This window comes from Pseudorasbora parva, chromosome 23, assembly GCF_024679245.1.
Source record: "Pseudorasbora parva isolate DD20220531a chromosome 23, ASM2467924v1, whole genome shotgun sequence".
NCBI classification, from domain to species: domain Eukaryota; kingdom Metazoa; phylum Chordata; class Actinopteri; order Cypriniformes; family Gobionidae; genus Pseudorasbora; species Pseudorasbora parva.
The window spans coordinates 34,072,733-34,088,777 of NC_090194.1; the positions used below are offsets into that span (position 1 = coordinate 34,072,733).

Sequence of the window (16,045 nt, forward strand, 5' to 3'; positions counted from 1 at the left end):
AGTTTCACAGCAGACTCAGATTAGGAGTCAGATTACATTTAACGTCATAAATGAGTTGATGAGCTCTCGTGATGAGAGCTGAGGTAATCGCGACCACATTTGCGGCATACATTCACAACGCGTTTTCAGTTCATGCCTTTGGAAGCTTAACTTTCATAGAAATTAATTTGAGAAGTTAAAGCACTTACATTGCTTAGCATCCGTTTAAATGAATGCCTGTAGCTGAGCTGTGCTGTGAGTGTGATCTCCATTCCCCATGCACGAGTTGAAAACATGCGGAAATCGCTCCCTCTGCTGGCTGTAGTCTTTAGCCTCTGGGCAATCATTCCTCTCGTGACGCAAATATCGTCAATTTGTGTCACGAGAGGAATTTTTCCAGAAATAAAATGCAAAAATCTCTCGTCTCAGGGGGATATAAGTGGGGGGAGCACGATCATTTGAATATACTCCAGGGTTTCTACTGATACAAAGCCATATGTTAATCGCTGAAGTAACCCTTTAACTGTTATTATTGCTGTATTGTCAAAATGTCTAAATGTAACGTTTGCTAACATTATTAATCAAAACCACAATTTATCAGTTTAAAAATAAAATAAATCAGGGCAAAACATTACATTCGAATTAATCGCTAAAAAATTAGAAAAATATCCCAGCCCTACACTTTTATGTTTTATCCAATCAAATGCCTCCTTATAAAAACAAATCAGGTATTTAAAGGCTAGTAGTTTTTCTTTTTTTAAAGCAACAAGCTCTTTGATACTTAAACTTTGTATATAAATACTCAAGCGGTTTCATGTGGGTGTGACTGCAATATTTTCTGATCGTCTGTCTGTAATTTGAGGTCTCGGGTTGGTTCAAGGAACAGATGTTCACGTTTCGGGTTATTTCTATTTGTTCCTTCATCACAGTGCTGTTTTTCCTGGTTCGGTTTAGTGTTGTGATTATGATATCATCTTTTGTTATCTGACCCTCTTATTATAGGTCATACCTGATACTATAAAACACATTTCCCTGTTGTCATGCTCACAAATAAATTCATCATATCTGCCACTCACACTGCGTCAATATAAATATTACAAAACATCCAGAATGCGCACGTCACATCTTTCTGGTTTCAACAGCAGGTTGGCTAATTTGTAGTCGATTGATTACACAACATCTTTTGGTAAGAATGCCAGGTGTAAACTAAGATAACTATTCATTTTCTGTGTTGCTTCAGATCATTGAAAGAATTTGCTGACAGTTATTGTGAGATGGACTTTCAGGCAGGGAGATAGCCAGTTCTTAAAAGGTTACACATCATGTCCAGTTCTTGACACATCATATGCTTTTTTTATAGCGTCAGTTTTGATGAAATGAGAAAGTTGCTTAAACATGTAAAGGAACTCTTTGAACAAGTGACTGCAGTCTTCTGTAAACTTATGATGTTTCTTGAGAAAACTCAGTTGTTGTTTTTTCCAAACCCCGTTGATATGTGTTTGGCTGGCTTTGTAGTTACTAATAATTGCTGTGGTTTAATGGCTGTCTCTCGTATTTTCCCTGCTTGTTCATTGCATTGCATATCAAATATGGAATATTTTTACCCTGGAGTGTTTCATATGTATTCAAATGCTATTTAACTCAGTAGATCTACTTTACATATATTTACATAGATCTACCACTTAAATAAACAAATTAGACCACTTTGTATTTACACTGTTGCTTTTTGGATCTAGTCCAGTTCAGTGTTTGATGACTGACCTTATGGCCTTCAAAATGTGATTTACATTTTACATTTACATTTACATTTATCCCATTCACTTGCATATGTATGTGCCTCGCTAATTATTATAACTACATATTATTATTATTATTATTTTTATTAATAAAATATTTTGTAAAACAGCATTGCTACAAATACTGTCGAATGAACTTCACGCCAAGTTGTTTCTTTTGCTCAAAATATACATTTTGTTGCAATACTACAGCCATATTATTGCACTATATCACACATCAACCTTTGTAAAAACGTAGAATTATTTTCTTTTAATCATGTTTTTTATTGCAGAAGGCAATGATAGTAAAATCAGCAGAGAAAAAAACAATTGGACAAATACAATAAAGAAAGATGCTAAATAAATAAACTTTAATATTTAAAGCCAGCCGCCTTAAAGGTTGTGCTTCTAAACTAAAAGAGTTACTAAAGGACTAAAGGAGTTTTTGCAAGGCTGTTTCGCTTCAGTGTCTTTTGGGCACATGTACAGTGCAGAAACTGTGGAAATACTCCATAGGCCTGTGTAAAATAAAAACAGGTGCGAGTATGATTTCCGTCCTATTGCAATACTATTGGTGTAACGGTACGGTTCGGTATATGCTATCTTCAGGGGAGAAAGGACTACTGTCAAATAAAAATAATAATAATTATTATTAAATAAAAATAAAGAAAATAAGAACTAATAATTAAACTAAAAGCAAAAGCGCAAATAAATACAATAAAGCAAAGATACTAATAAAATAAACAGTGTTTTTCAGGTAGGTTAAACAGTTTTGGGTGCCCTTTGGATGTGTGTGTTACACACCGAAAACTTATCACAGCGCCCAAATACTAAACTGAGAAACGCTGGTTATATAAGCACATCTACTTGTGCTTAAATATTTAAGCAGCCAAGGCTTGAAAACATGCACAAATTATCAACTTATATGAAAATGCAGCACTGGCACGATTGGGCAACCGGCCCAAGTATCTTTCACGCCGGCCCCGGGCCATCGGCAGTCTGTATTGTTGAGCCCTGCATATTATAGGTGCATTGCGTCAGATTTGTCAGATGAACCACTGTGCAAGTGTGTGCTAAACCATGGGTGGAGAACGGTACGGTTTGATTTATTATTATTTATTTATTCATTTTTACCGAGAACTGTTACACCCCTATTCTATACTGTGGAGCGAATTTTGGCTAATCATCTAACTTCAGCTGTGGCCTCTGTTAGATCCACATCAGTTTGCTTATAAGAGTAACAGAGGCACAGATGATGATGATGCTCTACTGACCCTGCGTAATACAGTTACAAAACATCTTGCGTATCCAAAAGCATATGTCAGGGTTTTATTTGTAGATTTTAGCTCAGCTTTTAATTAAATGCAGATGCATATTTTCTTAAAGCTTTTTTATCTTGATGTTAATGCAGGGTTCGTCCTCTGGATTAGAAACTTTCTTTCCGTTCACAGAGGGATTATGTCTGATGTGCTCACCTCACTTTAAGCTCAGGCTGCCCACAACGCTGTGCTCTTTCCCTTTTGCTTTTGTCCCTTTTCACTAAGCTTAAAATGTTCCTTCCTTTTTCAAACTCATTTAATAGACAGATGAGTTGGCCTACTGGATCAAACAAACTCTACATCATGTTTCCCATCTGGCTCAAACTAAGGCCATTGAAACTTGGTGTTACTTTAAGCTGGGTACACACTGTGCGATTTATTATACACCTTTACGGTTGTTTTTTGTCAGACTGTACGAACATGATCCCTTCAGTAAGCCATGTCACACTGTAAGATCTAAAGGCTGGAATACACTACACGATTTTTTAAATCTGAACAGATTTCAAAAACACTAGGCATCATACACTTGCCGACTTTGTAAATGGTTACAGAGAAAAGCTGGGCATCATACACTACCAGACTTTAAAAACGTCTGGAACACAAACTGAAACAAGCGCCTGGTTGCTAGGAGACGCACGCATGACAGACATAACAGCAAGCATGAGATTGTGCAGGAGATGAGCGGTCATTTTTGAACGGACTATCTGTGCGCTGAGCAAAAAGTCAACAAAAAGAGCCAAAACGCACTAGACGTGTAATGGTCAGATTGCAGCGGGAGTTATTACAGTGTTTTTCTGTGCTGATGAGTCAAAATATTGAGTCTAATCTGTAAGCGTGTTCTGTTCGTTTATTGTTATTTTATTTTATTCTATTGCAACAGATGTAGATAGAGGACAGCTTCGGATTCATGATAGATAATTAAATCATTTTTTTATTTATAACATTGAGTTTTTCATTAAAGAAACACTGTTGTTTGAAGAAGCAAACATGCTCTGGTGTGGCTTTGTTTGGAACTATTTTCGTTGACAATATTGAAGTTACTTATACAATAGTTTTGCTGTTTTGATTACTACACGAGTCTCACACAGACAAGATGCGTGAGCATCGAGTAACGCGACCTTGTTTACGTTATTAAATAATCTGTTAACATTTATTGTAATAGGCCTACAATTAATAATTCGCAGCTATTGACGAGCTTTGATCTCGTTTAAACATAACTTAAATAACTTAAGACAAATGTTTACCTCAGAATTTGGTTTGCGAAATATTATTAGTAGCCTATTATTATTTGTCTTTGCTGTATCAATAGGCAATATATTTATATTTAACATGAAGTATATCATGGCTTCCCTGTAAATGTACAGCAGCGGGCAGCGCGTCAGACGCTTCTGGTGTGCAAAGACAGACCTTGCGTATCAATCAGCTCCCTAGTTCACTAGTCAGGGCACTGATCAGGACATAAGTCAATGGGCTGACTCCCTGATCAGTGCCCTGACAACTGAACTAGGGAGCTGATTGAGACGCACCCAGAGAAAACGGCAGGCAGCCCCGCGGCTGACACGCATCAGAAACGCCACGCTCACGCTACGCTTGCAGGCAAAATCGATATGTTGTTTTTTATTATTACAATTAGGCCTATATCTGCATTTATTGTCTACTACCGGTAACAGTTGTCATCCACATTATAGAGACACCCGTGCTCCTGCCACAGCTGAATAAGTTTTTCTTCCATGCTGGAGTTCCACTTTGTGATCCTGCTGGTCTCCATTTCTTGTTTGTTGATTTTCGTTGGCGTGTCAGTGATTTCCGGTTTCAGTAGCGATGCGTCATATGTTCTAAAATCGGCTCAAAATATCAAACATGTTTAATATCCTCCGACTGGATGGAATCAAAATCTGAAGCTAAAAAATCGGAGTCTATGGCCATGATATACTACGCGATTTTTCATGGAATCTGTCTGCTCAAATCTGCAGACTGGCTCTGACTTTTGCCAACTAGCGTCAACTTGTTCAGATTCTAAATCGGGGGAAAATCGGGGGAAAAATCGGGTAGTGTATTCCAGCCTTAAGTTGACATTAATGTCAGACTGTACGATAGGTGAGGCATGGTGACAGTGAGCTGCATTTACACACAGGATTGAAATTGTGGCTACAAAGAAATCTCTAGTGCTCATCTTGGTCACAGTTTGTTCAAGTTCAATTTTATTTATATAGCACATTTCCCACAGCCCCCAGGCTGACCAAAATGCTTTACAGAAGGTCAAGAATAGCATACATACATAAAAATAAAACCAGAACAGAGTAAAAAATAAAAAGCACAACCTTTAAAAGTCAAACACATCAGGGTAATCAGTACGCTAAAGAAAATAGAAAAGTTTTTAACAGTGACTTAAAAATAGACAGGGTAGGGGCCAGCCTGATCTCTAAAGGCAGGGTATTCCAGAGTCGAGGCCCTGCTACCGCAAATGCCCGCTCACCTCTACGCTTCAGTCTAGCGCGTGGAACGACCAGCAAAGCATGATCACAAGAACGGAGTCTTCTGGAAGGAGTATAGGAGTGAAGGAGTTCAGATAGATAGATGGGCGCTTTGTTATGAAGGTTTTTTTAGACGAAGAGGAGAATTTTAAAATCTATTCTCTGACAAATCGGCAGCCAATGAAGTGATCTAAGAATAGGAGTGACATGTTCATATTTACGACGCTTTAAAAGAAATCTGGCAGCAGCATTTTGGACAAGCTGAAGTCGTGCAATTTGAGATTTAGATATACCGCAATATAAAGAATTACAGTAATCTAGACGCGATGTAACAAACGCATGAACAGCCATTTCTAGAGTTTTCGGGGAGAGAAAGTTTTTAATTTTAGACAGAAGACGAAGCTGATAAAAACTAGATCCAATGACAGAGGAGATATGTCTGTTTAATTTTAAATGCTGATCAAAAATAATACCTAGGTTCTGGACCCTTGTCGATCTAAAAGCGGATAAACTTTCTAGCTCAGGGCTTATATGCTGAGTGTTGTCATTGGGACTGAATACAATGACCTCAGTTTTGTCCTCGTTTAAGAAGAGGAAGTTTTGGGCTAGCCATAATTTAACCTCCTCTAAACAATGGAGAAGAGAGGTGATCGCAGTTGAATTATTTTTCTTGACAGGAAGATAGATTTGAGTGTCATCTGCATAGAAATGAAAGGACACGCCATGCTTTCTTAGAATATAGCCCAGAGGAAGCATGTACAGAGAAAATAAAGAGGGTGCTAAAATAGAGCCTTGAGGGAGGCCATGGGTCAGAGGGGTGGGGGAGGAGGAAAAATTGCCCAGTTTCACTGAAAATTTTCTGAAAATGGTCACAGTTTGTCTTGGAAAAACAAAAATAATTTGACGGTTTCGCCGCATTTTTATGACAGGATACATAACGTTACGCACACACTAGTGAAGAGGGGAGGGCTTTGGGGGTTTGAGTCCCTGCCCTTTTTGAAAATTAATCAAGTGCCCCTCTCAACAATCATCAATAATACTGTGGCCAATAAAACAGAATTTGATTTATAATTAATATAACAATGTGTAAAAAACAGTAACTAATGGTGAAAAAGTCCCGTTTATCTTTGACGTATCTGTCAGTTTGAAATGTCGTTGCCATAACGTAGCATGTTTTGCTTGACTGTTCATTTTGAAAACACAGCGTCCTCTATATTTTTTTCTTTTTGTTGTAATTGCTAATTGTTATGCTCATTGTAAAAGTAAAATACAATAAGTTTGTATCTGTAATCGCAAACCAGATGGCAGGAAAAACAATCCAGTAGGAGCGCTCTTTACTTGCAAGTCACAATTTAAAGAAAAGTTTTTGTTTTTCATGAGACTTTGTGACTTCCTACTTTTTTTTCCTTCTGTGAAGTAGTGGAAATGGCTAATCAGTCAAATAATTGCTCCTATGCCGCCCTTTACTGGTTATAGTGGTAATTTCATGTCTTTTTAAAAGAAAAGAGCTTGTTTACCACAAAGTGTCCTACACCTTTAACTATTTAGTTTTACAAATCATCACATTAAACATGGGCTTTTAAGTGCTGGAAAAAGCCCTTGAAAAGTGCTTCACTCTCAAAAGATTTGACCTGTTTCTTCCACAATACCATGGATTGTTACTACAGTAAATCCATGCTGAATGTTTATGATTTATGTACTGAAACCTCAGAACTTCATTCATGGCACATTTCTCCTGGTTTCCACGTCAGTGCCGTAACTGCTGTTTGATGTGATGTGGTTTAAATCGGAATTCTGCGCCGAACGCTTCCCATTTATCTCGCGCTAGAAATGTTATTAATTCTGTGGTAAATTCAAACGCTTTCTCACTGGATCTCCAGAGCTGTGTAGGAATGGTGTCATGTGAACGATATCGGCCGACGTATGAGCTCGCGCTGTGCTGTCTTTTAATGCTCTGAGCTGAGAAACGGTCCACACAGCACAGCTGAAATGCATAGTGGGGGTCCGTTTTGCTTTCGTTTGCCATTTTGATGTTTCTCATATGCAACAAAAATGGCAGCTCTTATCAGCTGGGCACTGTGTTGGAGGCACCAGTGTGACCTTTTACAAAATTGTGTTGCACCAGCAGGAAAACAGGTTGCAAAATGCCACTATTTGGTCACAGACTGGAGCCCTGGCCTGGTATCAAGCTCTGCATTTAGGCAAAAAATCACTTGAACCATGCTCAGACCCCTGAAAAGGATCAATTGTAAAAACACCATAAATTGTCCTGGAACGTTAGTAAACTGTTCTTAAAGACTGTGGCAAGATGGACGAGCGAGAGACGGGAGGAGCGAGTGAGACCAGGCCTGATGGCAAATGAGCGTCACCTGCGAGCAGTGTTGGGTAAGGTACTCTAAAAAGTAATTAATAACTAGTTACTAATTTTGTCTTTAATAGTGTAATTAGATTACTGTACAAATTACTCCCTCCAAAAAGTATTTAATTACTTATTACTACTTTCCAAATCCTTGAATTAAGTGATTTCTTTTAATTTATTCAAATATATAATATAAAACTACATAACTTATTCTTATTAACTGACCAAAGTGTTACAAATGTGAGAAGGATAGGTAAAAACATGCATTTTAAAGTAAGACTTTGAATTTTGAAGTTAATTCCACTATTGTATTATATATATTTTTTTACAGTTTATACACAGTTCAATTAGTTGTGAATTAACTGTAATTAAATTACACAAAAAATTAGAGTAATCCCTTACTTTACTTTTTCAAGGGAAAAGTAATTAAATTACAGTAACTAATTACTTAGTAACTAGTTACACCCAACACTGCCTGTGAGCCACACCGGTCTCGAGTCCTCTCATGAGGGAGTTCGGAGGCATATAAGGACGAGAGAGGACCAGGCCTGGACTTTGAGTTGTGTTTTGTTTACTTTTGATTATGTGTGTGTAGGCAGTCATCCGTGAGGGGCTGCCTACGTTACTTTCGTTTTGTTTATTTATTTGACTTGAATTGAAAGTTGTTGAATGTTCGCCGGTTCCTGCCTCCTTCCTTCCCATACACTGTAAGAAAAAATATATGTTCAATAAGTTATAACAACATATGTTGTTAATAAGTTAAGAAATGTTAAACTTTTTTTGTAAGTTATACAAGTCAGTTTAACCTAATCTAATTTGTAATAACTTAAACATCCAAGTCGATTGTACTTAAAAATTTCAGGTTGTGACTTTTTTTTACAGTGTATCTACGAACTACGTTACAAAGATGTTTTCCAAATGTTGAAAACCATTTTATCGCTGGACTGTTTACAATTATTTGAACTTTATAAACCATTATTGTGGGAACTATTAAAAGTTTGTACATATTTTTTTTTTTGTCACTCAGAACAACAAACAGTTTTGAACTATCATTGTGAAAATGTTTATACTAATACTAAAACATGCGGATGTTCTGTTAACATTGAGCGTTTCTTGAAGGTAAATTGTGTATTTCGGCAACAATTCATCAACAAATAGGTCGTTGGATAAGCCAAGAGTTTGACATGTCTGAGCGCTCAAGCAGGCTGCTACACTCTTCACAAAGGTTTCCAAACCTTCACCAATGTGTATTAACATTTTCCCTTGTCTCACAGTACTCTTAGTAAGACAGGATGTCTGGGGGAGTTCAGGGAGACATCTGAGAAGTTTAGGAAGTGATTTTGGCTCTCTAAAGAATTGCATCAGCCAGCATGGTTCATTCGCCAGTGTGAGACAGGAAAATCTTGCTGATATATTATGATCAGGATGTGATACACTCTGACCCCCATTTGCGAATGGATTTGGCACCTTTGTTACTTCTCTTTTTGCACATAAGCTTCCGTAAAACGCATTTATACATCCTGTTCCTAGAATGTATGAGTTGCTTTAAGGTTTAAGAGTCTTATCTTGAAGAATATTTTCTCTCTGTATGTTTGCATGGAGGTGTGTGTGTGTTTGTGTGCAAACTTTGTTCTCGCCTCCTAAAGTGGAATAACTAGTTTTAGTATCAGAGCTTCAGCAGTCTAGATTCCCAGTTTTCTTTTGCTGTTGGTTCATGGCCAATGTTGTCAAAATGGTCCCAGAGGAAAGTCTCAGATAAAATGAATCCTAAAATTCCTTCCTACAAATAAAATGAATAATTAAAAACAAATGGGTCAATAGTTGACATACAGTAAGAGTATAGAACTATAAAGTCAAAAGCTCTTGATTGAGAAATTAGTTTCCAATGAGATATTTTGACTTTTGATGTCAGACTGAATTGTTTAAAGAGATTCTCACTGAGAATCACTTACTCACCCTCAAGTTGTTCCAAACCTGTATAAGTTTCTTGCTTCTGTTCTTTTGAACACAAAAGATATGCTAAGAAATGTTGGTGATCAGACCCATTGGCTTTCATAGTATGAACAGAATAGTATGAAATGGGTGTTGTCGACTGTCTGATTACCAACATTCTTTAAAATATCATCTTTTATATATATATCAACTCTATTGGGTGACCAGATTTCTCAGAGTAGAATATGGGATGGCCAAGCACCCTCCTCCCCACCCCACACATAAAAGGATATTACAATAACATTACATATATACCCTCAGATTTGGTGTGAGCCGAAGAGAATGTCGAATAATGGCCTAATTGCTTGATCAATTTCACAGTTCAGTCAGCTGACTGAAAACTATGGTCATAAATAATAAAATGCCAAATGTCCTTTACTTCTGGATGCATTTAAAGGGTTAGTTCACCCAAAAATAAAATGTATTTCATTAATGACTCCCCCTAATGTCGTTCCACACCCGTAAGACCATCCTCGGGACACAGTTTAAGATATTTTAGTCCGAGGCCTTTTTGTCCTTTGAATGTAAGTGTATACCCAATTGCTGTCCACGTCCAGAAGCTAATGAAAACATCATCAAAGTACTCCATGGGCCCTACCATTGCATCAAGTTAAACAGACCCATTGGCTACTTGCATAATAAGCAGTTTTAAATTTAAAAGGTTCAATGCCTTATCGCGCTGACGTGACCGAGCCCGACCCGAACCCGAACGTCATTTCTAAATATCTGTCCGAACCCGGCCCGAGCCGTCGGGTACCGTCGGAACCCGTCGGGCTCGGGTCGGGTATCCATCCTCTACTTTGTACACCGCAAAGCGCGCTTTTCCCTCCACAGAAGCACGTCGCTAAACTAGTGAATGAACTTGCGCTCCCTGGGCGGTTCAGCGCAAAAAAGGAGGCGTGTTCCGGCACAAACAATCCCTGGTGCTATTTCCGCTCCGCGCTTTGACACTTGCGTTTCAGATCGTTAAAATAGGGCCCCATATGTGACATCAGTTGGTTAGTTACTCTTTTTGAAGTGTCGACAATACATTTTGGTCCAAAAATAACAAAAAATACGACTTTATTCAGCATTGTCTTCTCTTCCGTGTTCCTCAAATAAAGAATCAAACGGTCATGATTCAAGATTTGAATCGCGTGGCAAACTGGCAAACTGCTGAAATCACGTGACATTGGCGATATGAACCACGAATCAATCTGCTGATTCGCGACCGTTTGATTCTTTATTTGAGGTTTCAAAACAAACGCGGAAGAGAAGACAATGCTGAATAAATTCATATTTTTGGTTATTTTTGGACCAAAATGTATTGTCGACACTTCAAAAGAGTCGAACTAACCAACTGATGTCACATACGGACTACTTTGATGATGTTTTCATTACCTTCTGGACGTGGACAGCAAGTGGGCATACACTGACATTCAAAGGACAGAAAGGCCTCGGACTAAATCTAAAATATCTTAAACTGTGTTCTGAGGATGAACAGAGGTCTTACAGGTGTGGAACGAGTCATTAATGAAAGAAATTTCATTTTTAGGTTAACTAACCCTTTAATTGGATTACATTTTTGGTAAGAAAACTATGAAAAACAAATGAAAGCGTGAGGTACATAAACATTCTCTCAACTTTTGTGGTGCATTCTGTGATTTTAGTTTTTTCCTGTTTGGATTCTACCTAACACGAGCGTGTCTGATTGTGTTGAAATAGGTGAATCCACTTCTTGAGGCCTTTGGAAATGCTCAGACGGTAATGAATGACAACAGCAGTCGCTTCGGGAAATATATCCAGCTACGCTTTCAGAACTCTTCAGGTTTGTAAAAAGATAACACTCTTCTCTCTGACCGTAATGGATCATATAACTTGGCAGCTTCCACTGGGTGTGTTTATTTACCAGTAAATCACTTCAGTATACTTTTGATTGAACATTAACCTGATTTTCCTTGTCTTTTTGTAGTCAAAGGGGCGAAAATCAATGAGTACCTCCTAGAGAAATCCCGTGTGGTTCATCAGGATGAGGGTGAACAGAACTTCCACATCTTCTACTTTATGTTGGCCGGCATTTCCATTGAGGATAAAGAGATATATGGCCTCCTGGACCCTACGCACTACCGGTGAGTCATCTGTGAGGTCATGCTCTCATGAAAACCGGATCAGTAACATTGTTTACGATGCATGTCATAGATTAGCATCTTACCAGTGCAGTTTACTGGAGGTGTGTTACACGTCGCCTCCTACAGAACTATTTGTGTCACGGATGGCATGTTCTTAGTACAATGTTCATTGTGTAAAAGGTTCCTACAAAGATCTGATTGGATGAGCCACATTTGAAATCACTCAAGGTTGTGAATTATTAAATTTACTATGGTTAATTGGGTTTTGGGCAATTCACTAGAGCGCACAAGGCTACACATCGTGCAAGAAAAGGATTAAAATATAAATGTTTCAATGCTAGACCATTTTTAAAAGCTATTTTAGCTATTATATTGTCGCTAATTTAACTTTGTTTTTTCAGTTTTACATAAAACCTCTATTGTAGCTTGTCAGAGACTAAAAATATATAAAGTATGAGAAATTCTGAACTCATATTTAGGGTTGGGTACCATTCACATTTTAATTGGTACCGGTACCCACCTGTACCTTTTTCCGATACATTAGGGGCTGTTTACATCAATAACTGTACACTGTAAGTCATTTAAAGAAGTGTTATTGACATTATCCCTGAGTTACCTTGGTCTGCCATTGTCTGTGATATTTGTATCCTGTAGTATTTACATATAACCAACCATATATATTTTTTCTTCTTTTTAATTTAATTTCTATGAAAATATTTCCCACAAAGTCTGTGTTGTGTATCTTTTGGTAATCAAATGAAGACATACATTTAATGTATCTTTTAAATTAAATTAAATAATAATAAAAAAAATTGTTTAACAAAGTGCTGCACTTCATAACTGAGCTTTATAGCTTACTGTTCAAATTAAAACATGAAAGAAAAATTGTGATTTATTACTTAAATTTAATGTTGATAATTTATTACTATTACATTAGTGTTAGAATTATTACATTGAAATGTATCTAAATTATACAGTACAACAGTAATACGTGTCAAGTTAAACCAGACTTTTATTTTGACTGGATGCTGTGACCTTTGAGTTTGTGTGTTTATGATGTGACGGTTGTTTTTCTCAAATTAAACGGTAAAGCATGAATCTGACTCTCAGGCTCTGGAGAGGACGTTCATTCATACATTCATATGAGACCGCAGAGATGGAAACACAACCGTTGTGTGTCTGTGTGTGTGTCTGTGTGTGTGTGAGGTAAATTAAACCACCATTCATTCATAGACACGCAGAATTCTTTTTGTGGTTTAATATTCACAGACACTAGTCTATATCAACAGATGGTTTCTCAGGTGCCGAAATTTGGTACCGACTGATTTAATGTGAATCGGTACTTGGTACCAACCAACAACCAAAATGATTCGGACGGTAACCTTAAAAGTACCAGGTTCGGTACCCAACCCTACTTATACCATACCCTACTGTGTTAAAATAATTTAGTTTAAGGTTCCCTTTGACCCAAATATGTTCAAAATTAGCTGCACAGACACAAAATAAAAATTATGACTACTTGTCTATTTTCACATTGAGGTGCTATACACGACAAAGCACAGCATTATGACCACCTTCCTAATATTAAGTTGGTCCCCCTTTTGTTGCCAAAACAGCCTCCACTAGACCCCTAAAGGTATGCTGTGGTATCTTGCACTAAGATGTTAGCAGATCCTTTAAGTCCTGTAATTTGCGAGGTGAGGCCTCCATGGATCTGATTCGTTTGTTCAGCACATCCCACAGAAGCTCAAGTGGATTGAGATGTTGACTTGGCTGTCAAATTCCCCAGTTCTCAAACTCTTTGTTGTGTTCCTCAAACCATTCCTGAACCTTTTTTTTTTTGTATCGGGGTGCATTATCCTCATAAAAGAGCCACAGCCACCAGGGAATATCGTTTCCATTTAAGGGTGTACATGGTCTGCAACAATGCTTAGGTAGGTGGTACGTGTCAAAGTAACATCCACATGGATGGCAAGACCCAAGGTTTCCCAGCAGAACATTGCCCAGAGCATCACACTGCCTCCGCCGGCTCGCCTTCTTCCCATAGTGCATCCTGGTGCCATGTGTTCCCCAGGTAAGCGACATACAAGCTCCCGGCCATCCACGTAATGTAAAAGAAACCGTGATTCATCAGACCAGGCCACCTTCTTCCATTGCTTTGTGGTCCAGTTCTGATGCTCACGTGCCACTGTTGGCACTTTCGGTGGTGGACAGGGGTCAGCATGGGCACACTGACTGGTCTGTGTCTATGCAGCCCCATACATAACCTTTCTATCAGAACCAGCATTAACTTCTTGAGCAATTTGAGCTACAGTAGCTTGTTTTTTTGATCGGACCACACAGGCCAGCATTCGCTCCCCACGTGCATCAATGAGCCTTGGCCGCCCATGACCCTGTGGCCGGTTCTCCACTGTTCCTTCCTTGGAGCACTTTTGATAGATACTGACCACTGCAGACCGGGAACAGCCCACAAGAGCTGCAGTTTTGGAGATGCTCTGACCCAGTTGTCTAGCCATTATAATTTTGTCCTTGTCAATCTCACTCAAATCCTTTAACTTGCCCATTTTTCCTGCTTCTAACACATCAACTTTGAGGACAATTTTCACTTGCTGTCTAATATATCCCACCCACTAACAGGTGCTGTGATGAAGAGATAACCAGTGTCAGTCACGTCATCTGTCATAATGTTAATTCAGCACTTGTGGCTATTTCATTAGAATAAAATTTAAATAAGTAGAGTTTAAGTGATCACATGCAACTGTAACGGGAACTGGCAAACGTTACTGTATTTTTAAAATGCTTGCACACTAAAAGTGGGACTTGAGGCCAACTCGTGTATATAATCCTCCAACCAAGTTTTAAAACTGCAAGCACATTATATGCTTTACAAGTTTGCCTTTGTAAAACAAACATTGGTCCCACTTTATATTAGGTGGTCTTAACTACTATGTACAATGTACTTATTGTGTTCATATGGTATTGAAAAAAACACTTTTTCTGTTATTGAGGTGGGATATGTGTAAAGTTAGGGCCAGGTGTGGTGGTGTGGGTCAGTTTAAGGGTAGAGCTAGGGACAGGTGTGGTGGTGTGTGTAAGTTTAAGGGTATGGTTAGGTGTAAGGGAAGTGTCAACGAAGTCATTATAAATGTAACTACAGAAATGAATTATAGATGTAATCAAATGCAAATCATTTTTAAAATGTCAGTGCAATGTAAAAACATGTATGTACACAATAAATGCATTATATTGATTAATTTAAATGTTAATACATAGAAGTTTAGGCCACCTAATATAAAGTGGGTCTCAAAATGCTAAACACAGTTCTCTAGACACATCACTCAAAACTAACAGCTGTTTTGTTTCATTTGAAAACACTGCCATTTAAATTCCACACTAATTTTGCAATTACCTACACCCATGTATTTATGATAACTTGTTATTTTACACATGTATGAGTGATATGACAAACTCCTCTACACTCCACTGCACACTGAACCAGCAAAAGACACAAAGAGTAGTGTTTTACATTTTTCACTTCTGTGTGTAGTTGGGTGTGTACATTGCTAGTCATTTAATGTTACTCTTCAAAAACAACCTTTTTTGAAGAGTTAAAATAGTTTTGAATTAAGTGAAAAAGACATGATTTTCTCAGGCCACATGTAAAGTTAGATGAATTATTAAAAAGGTTATTAAAGGTTATTAATACGTTGACAGTTGATGACAACGGTTCAGTTTATTCCTCTTATACTGACATGGATGTTTACAGACAAAGGTCATCTTTCTTTAATTTCTTTAAGATGGATATACTGTGTTATTTCTGTTTCAAAAGGCAGCATTAAATAACACTTTAAAATCTAAAGTGTGTTCATTTGATGTTAATACATTGTTGTGAAATTAATGAATGCATAATAATCATGAAACCATGATTCCTCAGACTATAACAGTACCAATAATCATTGCATCCCTATTTGTTATTTGTGCTTCGTGTAAATATCCTCAGCATTTTCGTTATGTAAATGGACTGCATTTATGTAGCGAT

The 16,045-nt window shown here is 37.8% G+C and overlaps 1 protein-coding gene across 1 annotated transcript in view; it reads left to right on the forward strand.

Annotated features, from left to right (window-relative positions):
* Positions 1 to 16,045, forward strand: part of LOC137062722 (myosin-IIIb) — a 60,387-nt gene that overhangs the window by 8,296 nt on the left and 36,046 nt on the right. The window contains exons 5-6 of the mRNA XM_067433616.1: positions 11,603 to 11,705; positions 11,850 to 12,006. Coding sequence (XP_067289717.1) covers positions 11,603 to 11,705; positions 11,850 to 12,006 — 260 coding nt within the window. The remainder of the gene's footprint in view (positions 1 to 11,602; positions 11,706 to 11,849; positions 12,007 to 16,045) is intronic.